Below are 22,500 nucleotides of genomic sequence, written 5' to 3'. Positions count from 1 at the left end.
TCAGTTGCGAAACCTGACACACCTGGTCTAACTCGTCTGGTTACAATGATCAAATATTTGTCCATATCAAATGTCAAATACACTTTCGTATCATGCAGCTTGCAAAACGTTATGGACATACTAAATCTACTGCTGTTTTCAGCATGTCCATTCCATGCTTGTCATTTTAATCAAACGCTGATGGATTTGTTTTTGTATGGAATAATTCATGCTATGAACACCTTGATTTAACCAGACTTTACCAAAACTATTTTCTTACAATGAAAAAAAAACAACCCCTACATCAATGACCCCCATTTTTTCTTTCCTCTAACATCCCATTCAAACAACTTTTTTTCTGTTGTAAGGTTTCAAAGGCACTTTACTATTTATACCACTGACTGTAACTGCACTGGTCTTTTCTTTCTTGAAATTACGTTCATTTCCTGCTTTGTTTTTATGTTTCTTTGCCACGAAGACAGGGCGTTATAACAACAACAACAAAAAAGCATGCTTTGGCCAATCACAATTTCCCTGATTAACACCCTTGTGGTGGTGTGGGGGGTGCTGCGAAGAGCAAGGGGCTTTTTTCCTGCCGGGGCAGTCTGGGGGTGTTGTGAATGGGAAGTGGGTTCAAGAAAATTCATTCAAAATTCATCCACTGGCTACAGGAACACCAGCTTTTAGGACACAGAGGACCCACTGCTGTAGCTTTGCCTGTGTGTGTGATGGGTGAAAACGGCCTCTAGGCTTGATCAAGGCACTGCGTTAGGTGATGGTCAACACCTACTCCCTCTCCCCCATCCCCCTGCCCCCCTCAAACACCCCCACCCCTACATGTGGTGTCGACGTCGGCCTTCTTCCGTCTTGAGAGACGATGGCTGCACCAGAAATTAATTTAGTCACCGCTGGGGGGCACTGCTGGAGTGGCAATCTCTACTGTATATATATATATATATATATGTATCTGACGCCTTCTTGAAACTGAACCTGGTGAAAACTTGAGACATGAAACATGCTGTCCACATGACTGCTGTCCACATGACCGCTGTCCACATGACTGCTGGCCACATGACTGCTGTCCACATGACCGCTGTCCACATGACTGCTGTCCACATGACCGCTGTCCACATGACCGCTGGCCACATGACCGCTGTCCACATGACTGCTGGCCACATGACTGCTGGCCACATGACTGCTGTCCACATGACCGCTGGCCACAGTTTCAGTTTCAGTTTCAGTAGCTCAAGGAGGCGTCACTGCGTTCGGACAAAACCATATACGCTACACCACATCTGCCAAGCAGATGCCTGACCAGCAGCGTAACCCAACGCGCTTAGTCAGGCCTTGAGAACACACACAAAAAAACAAACAAACAAAACAAAAAAAAACAAACAAAAAAAAAACGGGGGAATAAATAATAGATAAGCTTGCATAAATAAATAAATAAATAATAATTATAATATAGAAAAAGGTAGTAGTAATAATATTAGTAATACTAATAAAATGATAATAATAAAACATAAATAAATAAATAAATAAGACAACAATGGTGATAAATAAGCAAATAAATGTAAAATATGAAGACACACATTCACACATACACCCACACATGCATAACAGAAATGCACCAGACATGCAGTTTCACATATATGAAAGCACAGTCAAATACATATAAACGTACATGAGCTCCAACACACACACACACACACGCATTACCGTGCACCTCCTCTACCCCCCTCCTCCACACACTCATTTCTAGTCTAAGTATCGCAGCTTCCACGGCACACACACACACACACACACACACACAAACACACACTGACAGAGATGAACACGCTGGCCACAAAAATGACGGAGACACATTTCCTCAAAACGGAGGGAAAACACCAGTCAGGAGACACATTCTGCTGTGTGATTGATCACGTGACTGGAGTGACTGATCACATGTCTGTGTGATTGATCACGTGACTGGAGTGACTGATCACATGTCTGTGTGATTGATCACATCACTCACTGACTGATCATGTGACTGAGTGACTGATCACACGACTGACTGATCACGTGACTGAGTGACTGATCACATGACTGACTGACCACATGACTATGTGACTAATCACATGACTGTGATTGATCTCATGACAAATTGGTCACATCACTCACTGACTGGCCATGTGACTGAGTGACTGATCACGTGTCAACAGTGACGTCTAACGCAAGCGCTTCACTTGCTGAGGAAGTAAGAAGGAGGCGACGAAGAAGAATGTGAATTTATGCAGCAACTTTTGTGCTGCTTAAGTTGTTGAAATGATTGATACAAAGGAAGGGGAGGAGGATGTGGGGGGGCAGGGGGGGAGGGCGGACAGAAAGAGTCCCCTGCCAGTCAAAGACTTTGTTATAATGTAACAATAATAATAACAATGTATGATAGTCAGTCGTGTCCGACTATGACCATCGGAACAGCAGAGGAGGCAACTGCTGTCCCGACTATTAGGGCTAGAATTTAATTATAGAGGACAGTGTCTTGCCCAAGTTACATCCCCACTCTCAAGAAGGTTTTAGGGCAGTCGGTGTTGGGATGGTTCACAATGGCCAACTAGCCCCCCAAGACTGCAGCACTAAGAGCCAGTGCAATTTTGCCTCCTAGTTTGAAAGTCATAGTCCTTCGATAATAAGTTATGATCTAACAATAACAAGTTATGATCTAACAATAATTAGTTACAAACTAACAATAATTAGTTATAAACTTAATGAAAAGAAGGAAAGAAAGAAAGAAGTACTCATTCTTTAGATCAAAGTATCAATTATAAAAGAAATGAAAACAAAAAAACCGCAAAAAATAGAGATGTTTACCATGCCACATTATGACTCGGGCATCTCACACTCAGTTTCACTGGTTCGGGTCTTTGCTGTTGTGTCTATAAACCTTTATCTGTGGTAAGTAAATATGATTCTGATTCTCATTCATACACATACACACACACACACACTCTCTCTCTCTCTCTCTCACCACATATATAGAGAACTGAGCCTCAACTCTAACTCTCTCTCTCCCTCTCTCTCACTGCTGATGAAAAGAATCGACCCACAACATTCTCTCTCTCCCTCACCGGCACAAACCGCTGAAGCCCCGGCGCCCACACCTGAACCTCTGTACGTAAACCTTCCGAGGGAGCCAGCTTTCTGGCACTCACTGTCACCTTCCTGAAACACGGCACACACCTTCCTGAAACATGGCACACACTGTCACCTTCCTGAAACATGGCACACACTGTCACCTTCCTGAAACATGGCACACACCTTCCTGAAACATGGCACACATTATCACCTTCCTGAAACATGGCACACACCCGCACACACTTTCTTGAAACATGGCACACATTATCACCTTCCTGAAACATGGCACACATTATCACCTTCCTGAAACATGGCACACACCTTCCTGAAACACGGCACACATTATCACCTTCCTGAAACATGGCACACATTATCTCCTTCCTGAAACATGGCACACACCTTCCTGAAACATGGCACACACCTTCCTGAAACATGGCACACATTATCTCCTTCCTGAAACATGGCACACACCTTCCTGAAACATGGCACACATTATCACCTTCCTGAAACATGGCACACACATTCCTGAAACATGGCACACATTATCACCTTCCTGAAACATGGCACACACCGGCACACACTTTCTTGAAACATGGCACACATTATCACCTTCCTGAAACATGGCACACACCTTCCTGAAACATGGCACACATTATCTCCTTCCTGAAACATGACACACACCTTCCTGAAATATGGCACACATTATCTCCTTCCTGAAACATGGCACACACCTTCCTGAAACATGGCACACATTATCACCTTCCTGAAACATGGCACACACCTTCCTGAAACATGGCACACACCTTCCTGAAACATGGCACACATTATCACCTTCCTGAAACACGGCACACACCTTCCTGAAACATGGCACACACCTTCCTGAAATATGGCACACATTATCACCTTCCTGAAACATGACACACATCTCCTTCCTGAAACATGGCACACATTATCACCTTTCTGAAACACAGCACATATTATAAGCTTTCTAAAATATTCACACACTCACACACACACTCACTCCTGAAAGTATCATTATCTTATGTAGCCTACAGACCAGCTGACCACATAGGAACATATGGGGGTGTGGGGGTGGGGGTTAGACTATGCAACATTTCTGTTCACTTCAGAGAGCTAGAAATCAACGCTTATCAGTAGATGGTAGGCTCAGTATGTATCAGTGGATTTGTAGAGAAAAATATATGTCAAATGCCTGATAATTACGTTATCAGCTTCTTCAGATTTCGAAGTAGTAATCATAAGCTGGAAATAGAAACAGGGAGACACAAAGGCATGCCACAAGAGTTACGGCTTTGTAAGGTTTGAAACATGTCTGTGATTGGGGATGAGTTTCATTTCAAAACGGAATGTCCCAGTTATGATCAGTTACCAATTAGATATGTTCCTAAAAAATATTTTTCTCCAAAATCGGTTTTTAATTTTTGTAATATGCTCAAAGGAGGCAAAAAAGTCATTTCAGCTGGAGTAAGATGATTAGATTTACAAATGTTGCCTAGCTACACTTTTGGAGTCAAAAGACATTTGTGTTTTCTCAACTTTTATGTGACATTGTTGTGTATTTGGAAATGTTTGTTCCGGGCATGAAAAGATTATTTTGCAGTAATCCTCCATACACCAACAGGAGGTAAAGGATAATTAAAACTTGAAACTTGAGTCTCGGATCAAATCTATTTTATTTCATAGACAGAACTTTGAAGGAATGAACATGCCAAAGTAATGTTTTTGAGCAGTTGCAAATCTGAGCGTTCCATACACCTGATTAAGTCATTGACTTGTCTCATTTAAGATGAAACTGGAAATACCCTTCATCATTTGCCAGGGAAAAAAGTGCAGAGTATTCTATGACATTTCACTTGTGAGCATACAAAATAGTCATTAACTGTTGTCGTTTTTATCAAAAATAGATTCAGACAGTTTCACAAAACCTGGTTACAATCATGTCTGAGATTCTCAGTCACTCAAGGGGTACAGATGTTTCCTGTAACAAAAAAAAATATGAACAAGACCTTCAAGACATTCTACACAGCATATGGTGAGAAACGCTACTGCATTAAGCTAATGTCAAACATTTTTTTCACAGACATAACTAATTATATTGTGTTTGCCTCACATGTAAAATGGTTAGTTTCTTTTTTTGACACTGATGCAGCAATCACAAACTGAACAGAAAATGTAGATCGCTACACTACACCACATAAGTGCCTAACAAGCACTAAGTTCCACAATTCTTGTGTCAAAAATCTTCAAACTGGAAGGTTCAAACACGATTCCACAAATGCACCAGTGTTGGTGTCAGCGAAAAGGAAAGCATAACAACTCATTTTGTTACGTGATTTTTGTTTTTTCAATGGAAACAGTTGGATTACTTCCATTAAGTTGCATTCACCAAAAAAAAACAAAAGAAAAAAACTGGTTTGAATCCTCTTCCCGATATTTACCCACATATAATCAGAGAAAAATCAGACACAACTGTGAAGTTCAAGGGGTGAAAAACTGCTTTGCTGCAATCACTGGAAATGATAATGCAATCCATACAGTAGCAACACTTTAAGGGGGAACCCCATAAACTATTAATGAATCTATCCATCACCATCTTCAACCTATTCCCACCACCCCGCCACCACCCTTCTTCTGCACTGATTTGATGCAACTCCTACTTTCCCTCATTCAACGACTAAGTTTTTACAAGCAAGATAATAAAAAGTGGAGTGATGGCCTAGAGGTAACACGTCCGCCTAGGAAGCGAGAGAATCTGAGTGCGCTGGTTCAAATCACGGTTCAGCCACCAATATTTTCTTCCCCTCCACTAGACCTTGAGTGGTGGTCTGGACGCTAGTCATTTGGATGAGATGATAAACCGAGGTCCCGCTGCAGCACGTAAAAGAAACCACAGCAACAAAAGGATTGTTACTGGCAAAATTCTGTAGAAAAAATCCATGTCGATAGGAAAAACAAATAAAACTGCACGCAGGAAAAAATACCAAAAAATGGGTGGCGCTGTAGTGTAGCGACGCACCCTCCCTGGGGAGAGCAGCCCAAATTTCACACAGAGAAATTTGTTGTGATAAAAAGAAATACCAATACCAATACAAATATACAAATACAAATAATAATAACAACAATATTATATTGTACTTGTATGGTGCAAAAAACTCCCCACAGACAGGCTCTAAGCACCTCACATGAAACAGTACATACACAATGGTGCAGTATACAAAATAAGAGCACATAAGGACATAGACGTGGAAAGAAACCCACAAAAATCTGTATCCACCAATACAATACTACAATTTGCAGATATGAATAATCGCAACAACAACAAAAAAAGGCTACAAAATACACCCTGCACACACACAAACACACTCACACACACACACTGATAGTGAAAAGATGCTAAACTAAAGAACACACACACACACACACACACACACACTGATGGTAAACTGAATTCTGCTATGCCATTTCCTGGGCAGCCACACTATGTGTTCATTAGACCCACCTGGCCGGCAAACCCAGGGTATGGACCACGTCCCAGGTGGCTGTCACCATGGCGTCATGCAACTCCATCACCCCCTCTCCGCTGCGGCCGGCGCCAAACATCGTCAGCTGATGGTGGGGAAGGAGGACATGTTCTTTGGCAATACAAGAGGAGCCCACGCTTTGAAACGTCACAACTTCTTACTGATCAGTCAGCCTTTTACTGCCTAAATAGCTTTAATTTTAGGCTCTGGCAGTGTGAAAATGTAAATCATCATCAGTCAGCCTTGTTTTACAACCCATAGTTGTTGTTCCTGTCTAGATCTTCTCCACTGGAACTTTGAAATCCTCATATGGTTTGCATACTCTTGATACACTGAGATTGTCATATACTGTTGTGTTCAGAATTGATGTGAGAAGTTGTCTGAGACCCTGTTGACACTATAGGGTGACATCTCTGGTGACACTCAGGCGTAAAACAGGTGACTTTGGGGTCAAACACAATGCATACAAGTACATATGACATGCAGGACAGTGTTTTGCTTGAAGAGTATGCACATCATGCAGGTACTCACCGAGTAGTGCCTCATATGTATCTCAGTGCCACACTGCTAGTCATATCCACGAAAAACTGTCACAATTGACACTGCTATTGTCCTTATCACATGAATTATTTGAACTTTGTCTCAAAGAGAATATACGCCTTTCACTACACTAGCAGTCACTGAGCCAGAATCAGATCATTATCTACACAATTCTTGAATAAAAATTATTCAGAAACGATACTGTCTCTAAATACGCATGTCTGTGTCACAGTCATCACGTAATATGCCACACAAAGGTGACACGTGTGTGATATACCTTGAAGCAGTCATGCCAGTTACTGCACAAGTATACACAACAATTTTAACACTTGTTACTTTTTGAACTTTTCATCACCTGCTATCTGTGCTTCTGACAGCTAATCGCACTCTCTCCTTGTCATTCATTTGAAACAGATCAAAATCATTATCTGTTAGAGCGTTGTAAAACTCATCATCAGAAAACTGGTCACAATCCGAACTTTCTACACATTCCGTTTTTCTGTGTCCGTGTGTCTACACAGCACATTGGCAAGAATGTAGCGGCACCCACTTTCCCATGGCCTAGGGAGGGGGAAGGGGGTGTCTGGCATCCATTCCACTCATAAACACTGCCCCACTAGTGACCCGGTCAAAGATAGATGACGCGCACTGATGACGCGACTCGCGGGGAGTTCAAAGTGCTTACCGCGAGAACCGATTTTCCAGGCTGCTGGAAGGAAAGGGGGAATTCTCTGCTCCAGAAATGAAGGGTAAAAAATCATGTAAACCGGAAAACTGCAGGGATGTAAGAGTTAAAACATCAAATCAGCCTCTTTTTTTTTTCCTTCTTTTTTTTTTTCTTTTTCCTTTCTTTCTTCTCTAAGCTAATGTTGCAGAAAATGGATCAGTCAGCAAAGCATGATTTGCTGCTTCCTTTAGAAACTGAAAACCAGGCACCCAATGTCCTCTCAACACCCACTAAATGATGTACGTGCACTTGTTCACATGCCCAAAGACTCTCTCTCTCTCTCTCTCTCACTCACACACACAAATACACATGCACTCTCTCTCTCTCTCTCTCTCTCACACACACACACACACACACACACACACACATGCACTCTCTCTCTCTCTCTCTCTCTCTCTCTCTCTCTCACACACACACACACATGCACTCTCTCTCTCTCTCTCTCTCTCTCTCTCTCTCTCTCACACACACACACACACACACACATGCACTCTCTCTCTCTCTCTCACACACACACACACACATGCATACACAGAGACAGAGATGCCACCAGACAAACAACATCAACAATAACAAAAGAAGAACAAGAACAGCAGCAACAGCAGAAGTTACACACACATACACACAGACACACAGACACACTTGAACAAACACACATACTACACACACACACACACACACACACACACGAACATGCACACACACACACACATGAACACACACCACACACACACACACACACACACACACAAACACACATAGAGTACACCAGTCTACTCACTCTACATGACTGGACTGTCCCATACAATCCCGGCAGATCATCCCCTGTCATCAACAAAGCAGCTGTGTCACATTTCTGTCTGCGTTTAACAGATCAACAGACAACAAAGTGGTAACTCTCTTCATGCACAACGTACACAACCTGAAATCAGTGCTGCTTATGCTACTGATTCAGCTATCACACATGTACACAACCTCAAGTCAGTGCTGCTTATGCTACTGATTCAGCTATCACATGGTACACAACCTCAGGTCAGTGCCACTTATGCTACTGATTCAGCTATCACATGGTACACAACCTCAGGTCAGTGCTGCTTATGCTACTGATTCAGCTATCACACATGTACACAACCTCAAGTCAGTGCTGCTTATGCTACTGATTCAGCTATCACACATGTACACAACCTCAAGTCAGTGCTGCTTATGCTACTGATTCAGCTATCACACATGTACACAACCTCAGGTCAGAGCCACTTATGCTACTGATTCAACTACCACATGGTACACAACCTCAGGTCAGAGCCACTTATGCTACTGATTCAACTATCACACAGGTACACAACCTCAGGTCAGAGCCACTTATGCTACTGATTCAGCTATCACACAGGTACACAACCTCAGGTCAGTGCCACTTATGCTACTGATTCAGCTATCACACAGGTACACAACCTCAGGTCAGTGCCACTTATGCTACTGATTCAGCTATCACATGGTACACAACCTCAGGTCAGTGCCACTTATGCTACTGATTCAGCTACCACATGGTACACAACCTCAGGTCAGTGCCACTTATGCTACTGATTCAGCTATCACACAGGTACACAACTTCAGGTCAGTGCCACTTATGCTACTGATTCAGCTACCACATGGTACACAACCTCAGGTCAGAGCCACTTATGCTACTGATTCAGCTACCACATGGTACACAACCTCAGGTCAGTGCCACTTATGCTACTGATTCTGCTATCACACAGGTACACAACCTCAGGTCAGAGCCACTTATGCTACTGATTCTGCTATCACACAGGTACACAACCTCAGGTCAGAGCCACTTATGCTACTGATTCTGCTACCACACAGGTACACAACCTCAGGTCAGAGCCACTTATGCTACTGATTCAGCTATCACACAGGTACACAACCTCAGGTCAGAGCCACTTATGCTACTGATCCAGCTATCACACAGGTACACAACCTCAGGTCAGAGCCACTTATGCTACTGATTCAGCTATCACATGGTACACAACCTCAGGTCAGTGCCACTTATGCTACTGATTCAGCTATCACATGGTACACAATCTCAGGTCAGTGCCACTTATGCTACTGATTCAGCTATCACATGGTACACAACCTCAGGTCAGTGCCACTTATGCTACTGATTCAGCTACCACATGGTACACAACCTCAGGTCAGAGCCACTTATGCTACTGATTCAGCTATCACATGGTACACAACCTCAAGTCAGTGCCACGTATGCTACCGATCCAGCAAGTCAGAGCCACTTATGCTACTGATTCAGCTATCACATGGTACACAACCTCAGGTCAGTGCCACTTATGCTACCAATCCAGCAAGCATCTTTCATTTACCTGTGTGCAGGCAGGATCAGCAGCATACACAGCACTGACTTGACGTTGTGTACCTTGCTCTTGTAGCCTCTTTTTCTTTTTTTTAAATTTATTTTTTACTTTGAACAGACCTCTCACCTCTCACACATTAGATCAAATATGAACACTAAAAATCCCATCATCCATGTCAGATCAAATATGAACACTAAAAATCCCATCATCCATGTCAGATCAAATATGAACACTAAAAATCCATCATCCATGTCAGATCAAATATGAACACTAAAAATCCATCATCCATGCCAGATTAAATATGAACACTAAAAATCCCATCATCCATGTCAGATCAAATATGAACACTAAAAATCCATCATCCATGTCAGATCAAATATGAACACTAAAAATCCCATCATCCATGTCAGCGTTCCATGGGCTGTGGAAACGAACATACCTGGCAATCACACCCCTGAAAAACAATGAGTGTGGCTGCCCACATGGTGGAGTGAGAAGGTCAAACATGCAAAAGCTCACTCACACATATATATACAGATATAGATATATATATATGTGTGTGTGTGTGTGTGTGTGTGTGTGTGTGTGTGTGTGTGTGATTCAATGTGGAAGTTGCAGTCCACGAATGAAAAAAACAACATTTTTTAAATAAAAGAAAGCCTGTGATTGGCTGTGGGACCTGCGTGTGGCCGGTAGTGACGACCAATGGAGGACATTCTGACAGGCAGCTCTTCCTGCCTCACTTGTATCCTGGTCAACAAAGCTGAAACGCAGAAAAAAAGAAAGAAAAAAAGTAATGGCAATAATAATAATCTATACTAATAATTCATTTCATAAAACACATTTCCATGTTGAACATGCTCAACTGTGCAGTGCAATGTAAACACTGACGTTTAAAATGAGCATTTAAACAATGCAATGAAAAGAGAAAAAAAAAAAAAAAGAAGAAAAAAAAAAAACATGCATCGCCCTTTACAGTCAGCCAACCAAACTCTCCAGTACAAATTTATGCACACACAAACACACACACACATGCACACATACACACATGCACACACACACACACACACACACACACACACACACACACACACACACACACACACACACACACACACACACACACACACACACACTACACACACACACACATGCATACATGCACACGCATACACTCATCACACATATCACACAAAAAAGCTTAAACAATGCAATATCATATCCCAATACTTAAAAAAAACAACCTATCACAACACTTAAAACTATTCCCAATATTACAGTTCACAAAATAAACATATCACAACAACTGAAAATTCACCAATCATACATGTCACAATACGACAAAAACCTACATTCTAAAATTCAAAATTTAAAAGCAGTCACACCCCCACCCCCCCACCCACACACACATACATCCCCACAATACATCACTATACACAAACAGACAGTCTTTTGTATGCACCATGCGAGGTGAAGTGGAAATAAGTGTGTCTTTACATTATTTTTTGAATGTTGAAAAAAACAACAACAAAAAACCACTGGGTTTTACTGAGAGGTAGAGGCAGGGAGTTCTAGACTGTGTGAGCAAAGACAGAGAAAGATTTTTTCTCTTTTTTTTGCCAAAGGTCTGAAGGGAGAAGTGAGGAACTGTCAGCAGAGAGGTGTCAACTGCCAGCCACTAGGGACCTACAAGGATGGCATGGATGGACATCTGAAAGATACCCAGGCATATTGTTGTGATGGAGCCACTGAAAGCAGAGACAAGCTACTTTGTATTGAATTCTTGCTTTTACAGGAAGCCAGTGAAGTATTGTGAGTCAGCAATGTTGCACTCAAACCAAAAAACAAATTTCTGTGCATTTGCAGACAACAATGTTGTGTGTGTGTGTGTGTGTGTGTGTGTGTGTGTGGTGTATCTCCTATATCTGTCTATCTATTTATCTATCTATTTATCTATCTATATCTCTATACATCTGAATGTATCTTCTTCTTCTTCTCTCTCAGTCCCTGTCTCTATCTGTCTTTTCCGTCTCCCTCGTGCAGATATGAACTTCTCTACAAGGGAAAACACATTTTTAGAGTGTAAGCTATGGTCTTAGAAATAAAAAATGTAAGGACATTTTTTTTTTTTTTAAGAATGTAACCTCTCTTAATGGGAAAGCTGAAATGTAAACCAGATTTTTTAAATGTAACCTTTGTTTTTAGAAAGCTGAAACATAAAATAATGCATCGTGTGAGAAAAATGCACCATGAAATATAAATCAATCTCCATCTTTTCCTGTTTTCTTCTCCTTTATTTCTGCTTTCTATCTATCCACTTTCTTCTCATACCACATTAGTAACAGATCATCTTAGAAGTCACTATGAACCACACAGTAACAGATCATCATAGAAGTCACTATGAACCACACAGATCATCATAGAAGTCACTATGAACCACACAGTAACAGACCATCATACCACACAGTAACAGACCATCATAGAAGTCACTATGAACCACACAGATCATCATAGAAGTCACTATGAACCACACAGATCATCATAGAAGTCACTATGAACCACACAGTAACAGATCATCATAGAAGTCACTATGAACCACACAGATCATCACAGAAGTCACTATGAACCACACAGTAACAGATCATCATAGAAGTCACTATGAACCACACAGTAACAGATCATCATAGAAGTCACTATGAACCACACAGATCATCATAGAAGTCACTATGAACCACACAGATCATCATAGAAGTCACTATGAACCACACAGATCATCATAGAAGTCACTATGAACCACACAGTAACAGATCATCATAGAAGTCACTATGAACCACACAGATCATCATAGAAGTCACTATGAACCACACAGTAACAGATCATCATAGAAGTCACTATGAACCACACAGTAACAGACCATCATAGAAGTCACTATGAACCACACAGATCATCATAGAAGTCACTATGAACCACACAGTAACAGATCATCATAGAAGTCACTATGAACCACACAGTAACAGATCATCATAGAAGTCACTATGAACCACACAGATCATCACAGAAGTCACTATGAACCACACAGATCATCATAGAAGTCACTATGAACCACACAGTAACAGATCATCATAGAAGTCACTATGAACCACACAGTAACAGATCATCATAGAAGTCACTATGAACCACACAGATCATCATAGAAGTCACTATGAACCACACAGTAACAGACCATCATAGAAGTCACTATGAACCACACAGTAACAGATCATCATAGAAGTCACTATGAACCACACAGTAACAGATCATCATAGAAGTCACTATGAACCACACAGTAACAGATCATCATAGAAGTCACTATGAACCACACAGATCATCATAGAAGTCACTATGAACCACACAGATCATCATAGAAGTCACTATGAACCACACAGTAACAGACCATCATAGAAGTCACTATGAACCACACAGATCATCACAGAAGTCACTATGAACCACACAGATCATCATAGAAGTCACTATGAACCACACAGATCATCATAGAAGTCACTATGAACCACACAGATCATCATAGAAGTCACTATGAACCACACAGATCATCATAGAAGTCACTATGAACCACACAGTAGTATGAAAAACACATCAACAGAGCGGCATCAAATTCAACAATACCATCCAAATTATCAGTACCAGGTCTCCACACTCAGCTCTTTCAAGTCTGGCCTTAACTCACTCCATGCCAAGAGTTTTTGCCCTTGCCAATCCCTGAAAACCCAGGGTTTGTATAGGATGGGGAAAAAATTGTAAAAAAAACAAATAAACACCCAGACAATTGATATTTAGTATATGTATGCAAGGAATGTTGTTCCATATGTGTGCAAAAAATCAAAGTATTTACTCACCATCTTGATGTTGATCGCAGTATCCATATTTTGTGTATTTTTTTTTAGCCTTTTTGCACCTATCAGAAAGGTACACCAACATGTTCCACATCACATTCTAACACTTTGAGGAACTGAAGACCTAGTGCATGCAATGAAGTATGAACAGGTGGTGAAGAAAGTTGAAATTCACACATACAAAAAAAAAATACATATTGTCTCTACATAATGAAAATCAAAGAACAAAGAAAGAAACTCAACCGGCTGGGTGTTGACTGGCCAGTCAGCTGACAAACCTGGTATGCCAGTGAAGGGATGTGCAAGAGGGAAAAAGGAAAAATTGTCAGTCCAATCACTGGTGAAAACACTTGCAAAATCGTCCGTTTCCTCAGTGGTTTCGTCGTCTGTGTCTGTCTCATCCGCAGGCACATATTCCTCACTTTCCTCTCCATTGTAAACACTCTCTTCAGCGGCCGAATATATTTCTAGTTCATCGGGATCTGGTTCAAATTCACTGTCCGAAGAATCAACATGATCTCCTTCGACATCAGAGCCTTCAGTTTGGATCATTTCCAAAGCATCTTCGACGCTGAGTAACATTTCACCTCTCCGACCGTGTCGAACACTTCGCCGTGACGCCATCTTGTCAAACAACTTACAAAGCTGACAGGGGGCACGCTTTGTTATCAAGTGCGGTTGAGCTTATCGCGACACACATGCAGCGTGTGTGAATGAAAAGCTGACCAGAGGTGACGTAAGATATCACATCTGCTTTTGATTTTCGCATCCGACGCGTCACTCCGACAGCACGACTTTTTCAAATCCAAGTCCGCATATGCGGACATTGGCATCCAACGCTTTCTCCGACGATGTCCGCATATGCGGACAATGGCAGCGAGTGAGTTAAAACCCACCTCTTTATAGCCTCCCCCACTCCCCCTGCCTCTTCCTTGCCTTCAGTTTCTCCAGTTTTACAGTTATGCATGCGTGTGAATGGCTGGTGCGAAAGCACTTTGATTTGTCTCTGCACAAGATTCAGTGCTAAATAAATAAGTGATTATCATTATTACCAGTGCTTTCAGCAAAGTCAACCATGTGCTGTCAATAATGATCAAAGTGGCATGAATGCTTATTTCAACAGTACCTGCATAAGAAAGCAGAGAGTTTCCCTTCAGGAAATACGCATTGCTCTCCCTTTCCTCCTCTTTCGCCTGAAGACTCAGGGCCTGAAAAAAACCAAAAAAACCCACATCATGTGAAGGGGACCATCATCTGATTCACAAAGTCTAAAAGTGTGTGTGTGTGTGTGTGTGTGTGTGTGTGTGTGTGTGTGTGTGTTTGTGTGTGTTGTGTGTGTGTGTGTGTGTTGTGTGTGTTTGTTGTGTGTGTTTGTGTTTGTGTGTGTGTTGTGTGTGTGTGTGTGTGTGTGTGTGTGTGTGTTTGTGTGTGTGTTTGTGTGTGTGTGTTGTGTGTGTGTGTTTGTGTCTTTGTGTGTGTGTGTTGTGTGTTTGTGTGTGAGTCCTTGTATGTCTGTGTGTGCACGTGTTTTTGTGTCTGTGTGTTGTTTGTGTGTGTCTTTCTGTGTGTGTGTGTGTGTGTGTGTGTGTGTGTGTGTGTGTGTGTGTGTGTGTGTGTGTGTGTGTGTGTGTGTGTGTGTTGTGTGTGTGTTTGTGTCTTTGTGTTTTTGTGTGTGTGTTGTGTGTGAGTCCTTGTATGTCTGTGTGTTGTTTGTGTGTGTCTTTCTGTGTGTGTGTGTGTGTGTGTGTGTGTGTGTGTGTGTGTGTGTGTGTGTTGCTTGTGTTGCTTGTGTGTCTGTGTGTCTGTGTGTGTTTGCTGAATGGAAATTTTAAAAAGCATCAGCACCCTAGCACCAAAAAGTCCATGAATGTTTTCACATCTCTTGGCTTCCCTTCATCATCTCTGCTTTCTCCCATCTCTCTCTTCTGGGCTTCAAGTTCTGTTTTCACACACACACACACACACACACACACACACACACACACACACACACACAGAGACAAGCAAACACACACACACACACACACACACACACACACACAGACACACACACAGACACACACACACAGAGACAAACACACACACACAAACAGTTACACACAAACACACACACATGCACACACTCACACACACACATACACACACACACACACAGACAAGCAAACACACACACACACACATACACACACACACACAGAGACAAACACACACACACAGACAAGCAAACACACACACACACACACATGCACACACACACACACAGACAAACACACACACACAAACAGTTACACACAAACACACACACATGCACACACTCACACACACACACATACGCACACACACACATACACACACACACACAATCACACACACACCAGTGGGTCATGGTATAGTGTGTGTAATCCAACCAACCTTTTCAGGACCCAGTCCACACCCTTCCTGTTTAGAACAAAAACACAAAGGTTACATCACCAGCAAACATGAAGGCATTACTGTTAAAAAAATTGCAAAATGGGAACAATATCTTGAGTACAAAACACATACTTCTGCCCACATACACACACACACACACACACACAAAGTGGGAGACGTGATGTACCCAGGTTAATTGTGAGCATCAAACTGCTTATGTTTTCTTAGAAAATCTTACAAATTAAGTATACTAAGCACAACAGCACATTCCTGATCACCCCCCCTCCCCCCACACCCCTCAAAACAACAACAAATTACAAGAAAATGGTGTCCATATATAAAACTTGTTGAAAACAAAAACCCATAACAAAGTAGGATGAAAGATCAAAATGTACAACAACAATGAAGGCTCAGTGATAGATTTTTTTTTATACTTGAAGAACAGATGCATGTGAATGTGTAAGAATGCAAGTATGTAAATAATATATGTATGCATATTCATGTGCACTTACGTGTCTGCAGTAATAATGTTTAACATGACTGTGTAATAGGTGTTTTATATAATCATGTATGGGAAAACTAGAGATGTGTTCATACATAAGATACTCCATATGTTTTTGTTGTTGTTTTTTTCCCAGAAAACAATGTATGGGTTGTGTTCTTTCCACATTACGTTAGCTAAGCAAAGTGTCCAGAACTCTGCGCTGATGCTAGGTATAATGGGGTTTTTTATGTGTTATAAAACTGCACTGTTACACATGATGAAAATGTGTCCACCTTGACCAAACTGATTATTAAAAAATTGTATACAAAGAAAAAAACCCACTAATAACAGCCACATGACAAAACACACCCACACACACACACACACACACACACACACACACACACACACACACACACAGAAAACAACAACCTGACATGAAAGAAGGTGAAGGAAGTAACAACAACACACACACACACACACACACACACACACTCACACACAAAAACAAAAAAAACAACAACAAAAAACAAAACAAAAAAAAACAACAACCTGACATGAAAGAAGGTGAAGGAAGTAACAAAACACACACACACACACACACACACACACACACACACACACACACAAAAACAAACAAAACAACAACAAAAAACAAAAACAACCTGACATGAAAGAAGGTGAAGGAAGTAACAACACACACGCACACACACACACACACACACACACACACACACACACACAAAACTAACATGAAAGAAGGTGAAGGAAGTAACAAAACACACACACACATACACACACACACACACACACACACAAAACTAACATGAAAGAAGGTGAAGGAAGTAACAAAACACACACACACACACACACACACACACACACACACACAGATACTATGTTTACAATGTCAAACAATAGAGGATGAATATCATTTCTTAGATGAATGCAAATTATAAAAAGAAATTAGAATAGAATTCATACAAAAAATTCAAAAAATACCTTCCAAATATTATTAAACCCAGTCAGCTAATACTGGAAGACAAACTTGTGGGGCTGTTTGGGAAATTTGTTGGTAACTGCTGTCAAAAACGTCATAGCGTGCAGGAGTGATTCAATCTCTTGTTTGTTTTTTTTTTTGTTTGTTTTTTTGTTTTTGTTTTTCCCTTCTTTCTTTTTCCTTGGGGGGCCTCCAACCTCCTCTTTTTCCCACTTTCTTTTCTTCTTTCTTTTTTTTTTTTTTTTTTTTTTTTTTTTTTTTGGTGGGACCTCCATCCTCCTCTTTTTTCCCACATCTTTCTTTTTCTTCTTCTTTCACAAACTCATATTTACCTTTCATGCACCACTTTCCCCCACACACCTTAACTAATCACTTTCATTCTTTCCCCTATCGTCTGGCGCAGCAATTGCCCCAGTGTGTCTTGAGGCATGCTTTTTAAGAATATTCGATGTCTGTGTACATTTGCCAGGGTTTTTTTGATGTTCTAGTGTTCTGATGTATGCATTCTAAACATGTATGACAAGTGATTACATCTGTCTGGGTTTATTGTTGCCCTAGTGTGAGTTGTTTGTTTGATATTGAAGCTTTCTCTCTCTTCCTCATCTATCTTAACCCAATAAATAAATAAATAAATGAATAAAAGATCTGTCATCTGTATCATAACAATGGGCCGACCCTATCTTCCCTTTTAATGTTTACATTTGTTTACATGCCAGTGGTTTTGTTGACCTAGTGCATGTATGTAACAGTGTATGCGGAGTTAGAAGTGGTAGGGCACATCCTTTCCATTGAGCATCTCTCCCAGAAGGCGCCGTCCCTTGTTCAGTTGAAAGGTAAAGCGAAAGCGAACAAGGGATAGCTAGGAAGAGTGGTCAAAGGAAAGGTTTAAAGTGGCAAGAAATTCACTCCCTTCCCAGCAAGGGAAGAAAAGCCAGTACTTGCCAGGATATGTGTGTATGTGTGCGTGCATGTATATGCATATGCGTGTATGTTTTTGTGTGTTTGCGTGCATGCGTGCATGCAAGCAATTTATATTATGAAATCTTACAAATCTTACGATATCTAAGCTAATTTTCAAATATCATTGACAATGGTAATTTTGATCCAGTTTTCTTATATATGCTGATGCACATTTTGGCAATCAGAAGAATATGATTGATTTGCATCAGTGTATGGTCCTGGGTCTTGTGTAGGACTGGTATCCCAAACAAAACATCAGTTTCAGACAAAATTACTTTTACATTATATTCAATTAATATGTATTGACTAATATATTCCCAGAATACTTTGACAGGCGGACAATGAAAAAAGAAATGCTCAATATAATCAGTTTCTTCTGGGCAGTAGGTACACCTTTGGTTGTCTTTCTTTCTCATTTTACACAACAGGATATTAGTTGGATAAATATTATGCAAGATTTTCCATTGCAATACTCTTAAGCGTGTTTCTTTTGAGCATAGACGGGGAATCTTCCATATTTTCTTATTCAGATCTACACCAAATTTATGATTCCAAAACCTGATGGCACATGGTATGGAGTAGGTGTTATTGCACAATACTAATCTAAAGTCTTTACAAGTGAGTAATTTCTTACCACAGAAAGGAGGAATATTTGACAGGTCGATGTCAGACCTCTCTTGTTCATTAATCACAGAGGTGAACTGTCGAACAGCAGCAACAACAACATTGTACTCTAATATTCTTGCTGGGGACTCTCCGATTTTCAAACATATGTCATTATAGGTAAAAATGCCATGAGTATTATACATATCTTTTACATTTATTATCCCACCCCTGACCCAATCAGGAAAGAAAAGAACGTTTCCCTGATACTTTAAGTGTCTGTTATTCCATAATAGGTTTAAATATGGTGTTTCACCTCCTTGCACATTAAGATCTAACCATGTTTGCAAAACCATCCTCCAAAACTGAGAATTAACCAGATGCAAATACTTAAATACAGTACTCTTTACGTTTGTGAAAAAACATATGTTAAATACACCAAAATTAGTCAACATTTTCCTGGGTACATGAACCCATTTTTCGTGTTCTCCTGCACTACAAAGACGCACCACCCATTGCAAAAGAAACGCTGACTGCATTTGCCTAACATCAATCATCTTTAGCCCCCCCTGTTCAAAACCACTGCATACTACACTTCTCTTAACTTTCTCAAAAGCTTTTTTGTTGCAATTCTGTTTACGCCAAAGAAATCTAAAAAGTATTTGATTGATCGATATAAGTACCTTTTCTGGAATAATGAAAGCCTGCATAATGTAAACAATCTGAGAAATAAGAAAAGTTTTTATTATGTTTATCTTTCCAATTACACTTAAGTCTCTCTTTTCCCATGAATGAATAATTCTTTTGATATTCTCAATTCTGTACACCCAGTTCTCTTCTAAAGAGGACGCAGAAGTATTGTTGGCGTAAAAAATGCCAAGAATTTTAATCTTTTTCCTCCAAGGAAACCCATAAAAAGTATCAGTACAATCTTTTTTACTTCCTAGCCACATTGCAACTGATTTAGAGCGATTTATTTCAAGCCCTGAAAACCTAGAAAAATCTTGAAATATGTTTAACACGTGTAACATATCATGTTCATCCTGCAAAAATAAAGTAACATCATCTGCATACATAGCTATCTTCAGTAATCTAAGGAACAAATTATCATCGGGTTGTCCTAACTCTATTCCTTTTATGTGTCTACAACCACGTATCTTTATAGCTAGAATTTCAATAGCGAGAACAAAAGCTAACGGTGAAAAGGGACATCCTTGACGAATTCCCGATTCTACGGGAAAATACTCTCAATCTCTTGTTCAACATTTATCTATTTTATTTGCATGCGTGTCTTATAAACCTTGTTCAGGTTTATTTGACATTAAAACTGATTCTGATTCTGATTCACACACTCACACACACACACACAAATACAACAAATTCACAACCCATCAGTGTTGCCCTGGTGCTAAAACCCCCAGCATGAAAGCCAGAGAATCAGAAAGCACTGTTTTGAATCCCACAGTCACACAGTATTTTCTCCCCCCTCCACTAGACCTTGAGTGGTGGCAGGACGCTAGTCCTTCAGATCAGATGATAAACCAAGCTCCCATGTGCAGCATGCACTTAGCACATGTAAAAGAACCCACGGCAACAAAGGGTTGTCCCTGGCAAAATACTGTAGGAAAAAAAACACAAAAATCCAAAAATCCACTTCAATAGGAAAACAAATAAAATTGCAGGCTGGAAAAAATACCAAAAAAATGTGTGGGGCTTTCACTGTAGCGACGCGCTCTCTCTGGGGAGAGCAGCCCGAATTTCACACAGAGAAATCTGTTGTGACAAAAAAGAGTAATACAATTCATACGCAACAAGAACAACAAACAAACAAAAAACAACAGATTCATCACCAATCTAATACAATACAATAAAATACAATAGAATTCACACACAACAAGAACAACAACAAAAAAACCACAACAAATTCACCACCAATCTAATACAATACAATTCAAACACAACAACAAAATAAAAACACAACAAATTCACCACCAATCTAATACAATAGAATACAATTCAAACACAACAACAACAACAAAAAACCACAACAAATTCACCACCAATCTAATACAATAGAATACAATTCAAACACAACAACAACAACAAAAAACCACAACAAATTCACCACCAATCTAATACAATAGAATACAATTCAAACACAACAACAACAAACAAGATGACTGGAAAGAACTGAATTTTTCCTATTTTTATGCCAAATTTGGTGTCAACTGACAAAGTATTTGCAGAGAAAATGGCAATGTTAAAGTTTACCACGGACACACACACACACACACACACACAGAAAACCAAACACCGGATTAAAACATAGACTCACTTTGTTTACACAAGTGAGTTAAAAAGATCACAACAAATTCACCACCAATCTAATACAATACAATTCACACACAACAACAACAACAACAAAAAAGACCACAAATTCTGCACCGACCTGAGAAACACCACATCACCCGACACCACCACATACGTACATACGTACCACCACGGAGGTGCGGAAGATTTCCGGCGAGGCGACATGGGAAAAGCCCCTGTTCCTCACACAGGTGGCAGCATTGTGCAGTAGGGACTGCTCCAGCTCCGCCACTTCTCCAAGAAGGTACACCGCCCTCGGCCCCACGGTGCTGTCCAACACACTTCACTTCAGCTCCGTTACACTCCTTACATGCCACTATGCATAAAATTATATATATATATTTGTATATGTGTGTGGGTGGGAGGGGTGGGGGAGATATGGGCATATGTGTGTGTGCTTGTGTGTGTGTGTGTGTGTGTGTGTGTGTGTGTGCCCTGGAAGCTGCGATACGTCGCCTAGGAATGAGTGTGTGGAGGAGGGGGGTTCTGGGGTTGTGTGGGGGTGCAGAGTAATTT

General features: G+C 40.7%; 1 protein-coding gene across 3 annotated transcripts in view; it reads right to left on the bottom strand.

Annotated features, from left to right (window-relative positions):
* The window catches only part of LOC143289608 (serine--tRNA synthetase-like protein Slimp), a 55,961-nt gene that overhangs the window by 12,688 nt on the left and 20,773 nt on the right, over positions 1-22,500 (bottom strand). For all 3 annotated transcript variants that reach the window (XM_076598647.1, XM_076598648.1, XM_076598649.1), the window contains exons 8-14: positions 22,112-22,253; positions 16,568-16,594; positions 15,282-15,363; positions 10,945-11,028; positions 8,687-8,730; positions 6,617-6,723; positions 3,090-3,183 (exon numbers count right to left, since the gene is read on the bottom strand). In XM_076598647.1, coding sequence (XP_076454762.1) covers positions 3,090-3,183; positions 6,617-6,723; positions 8,687-8,730; positions 10,945-11,028; positions 15,282-15,363; positions 16,568-16,594; positions 22,112-22,253 — 580 coding nt within the window. The remainder of the gene's footprint in view (positions 1-3,089; positions 3,184-6,616; positions 6,724-8,686; positions 8,731-10,944; positions 11,029-15,281; positions 15,364-16,567; positions 16,595-22,111; positions 22,254-22,500) is intronic.

Source organism: Babylonia areolata, chromosome 14 (genome assembly GCF_041734735.1).
Source record: "Babylonia areolata isolate BAREFJ2019XMU chromosome 14, ASM4173473v1, whole genome shotgun sequence".
Classification (NCBI taxonomy): domain Eukaryota; kingdom Metazoa; phylum Mollusca; class Gastropoda; order Neogastropoda; family Buccinidae; genus Babylonia; species Babylonia areolata.
This window is presented reverse-complemented; position numbering and strand designations above follow the sequence as displayed.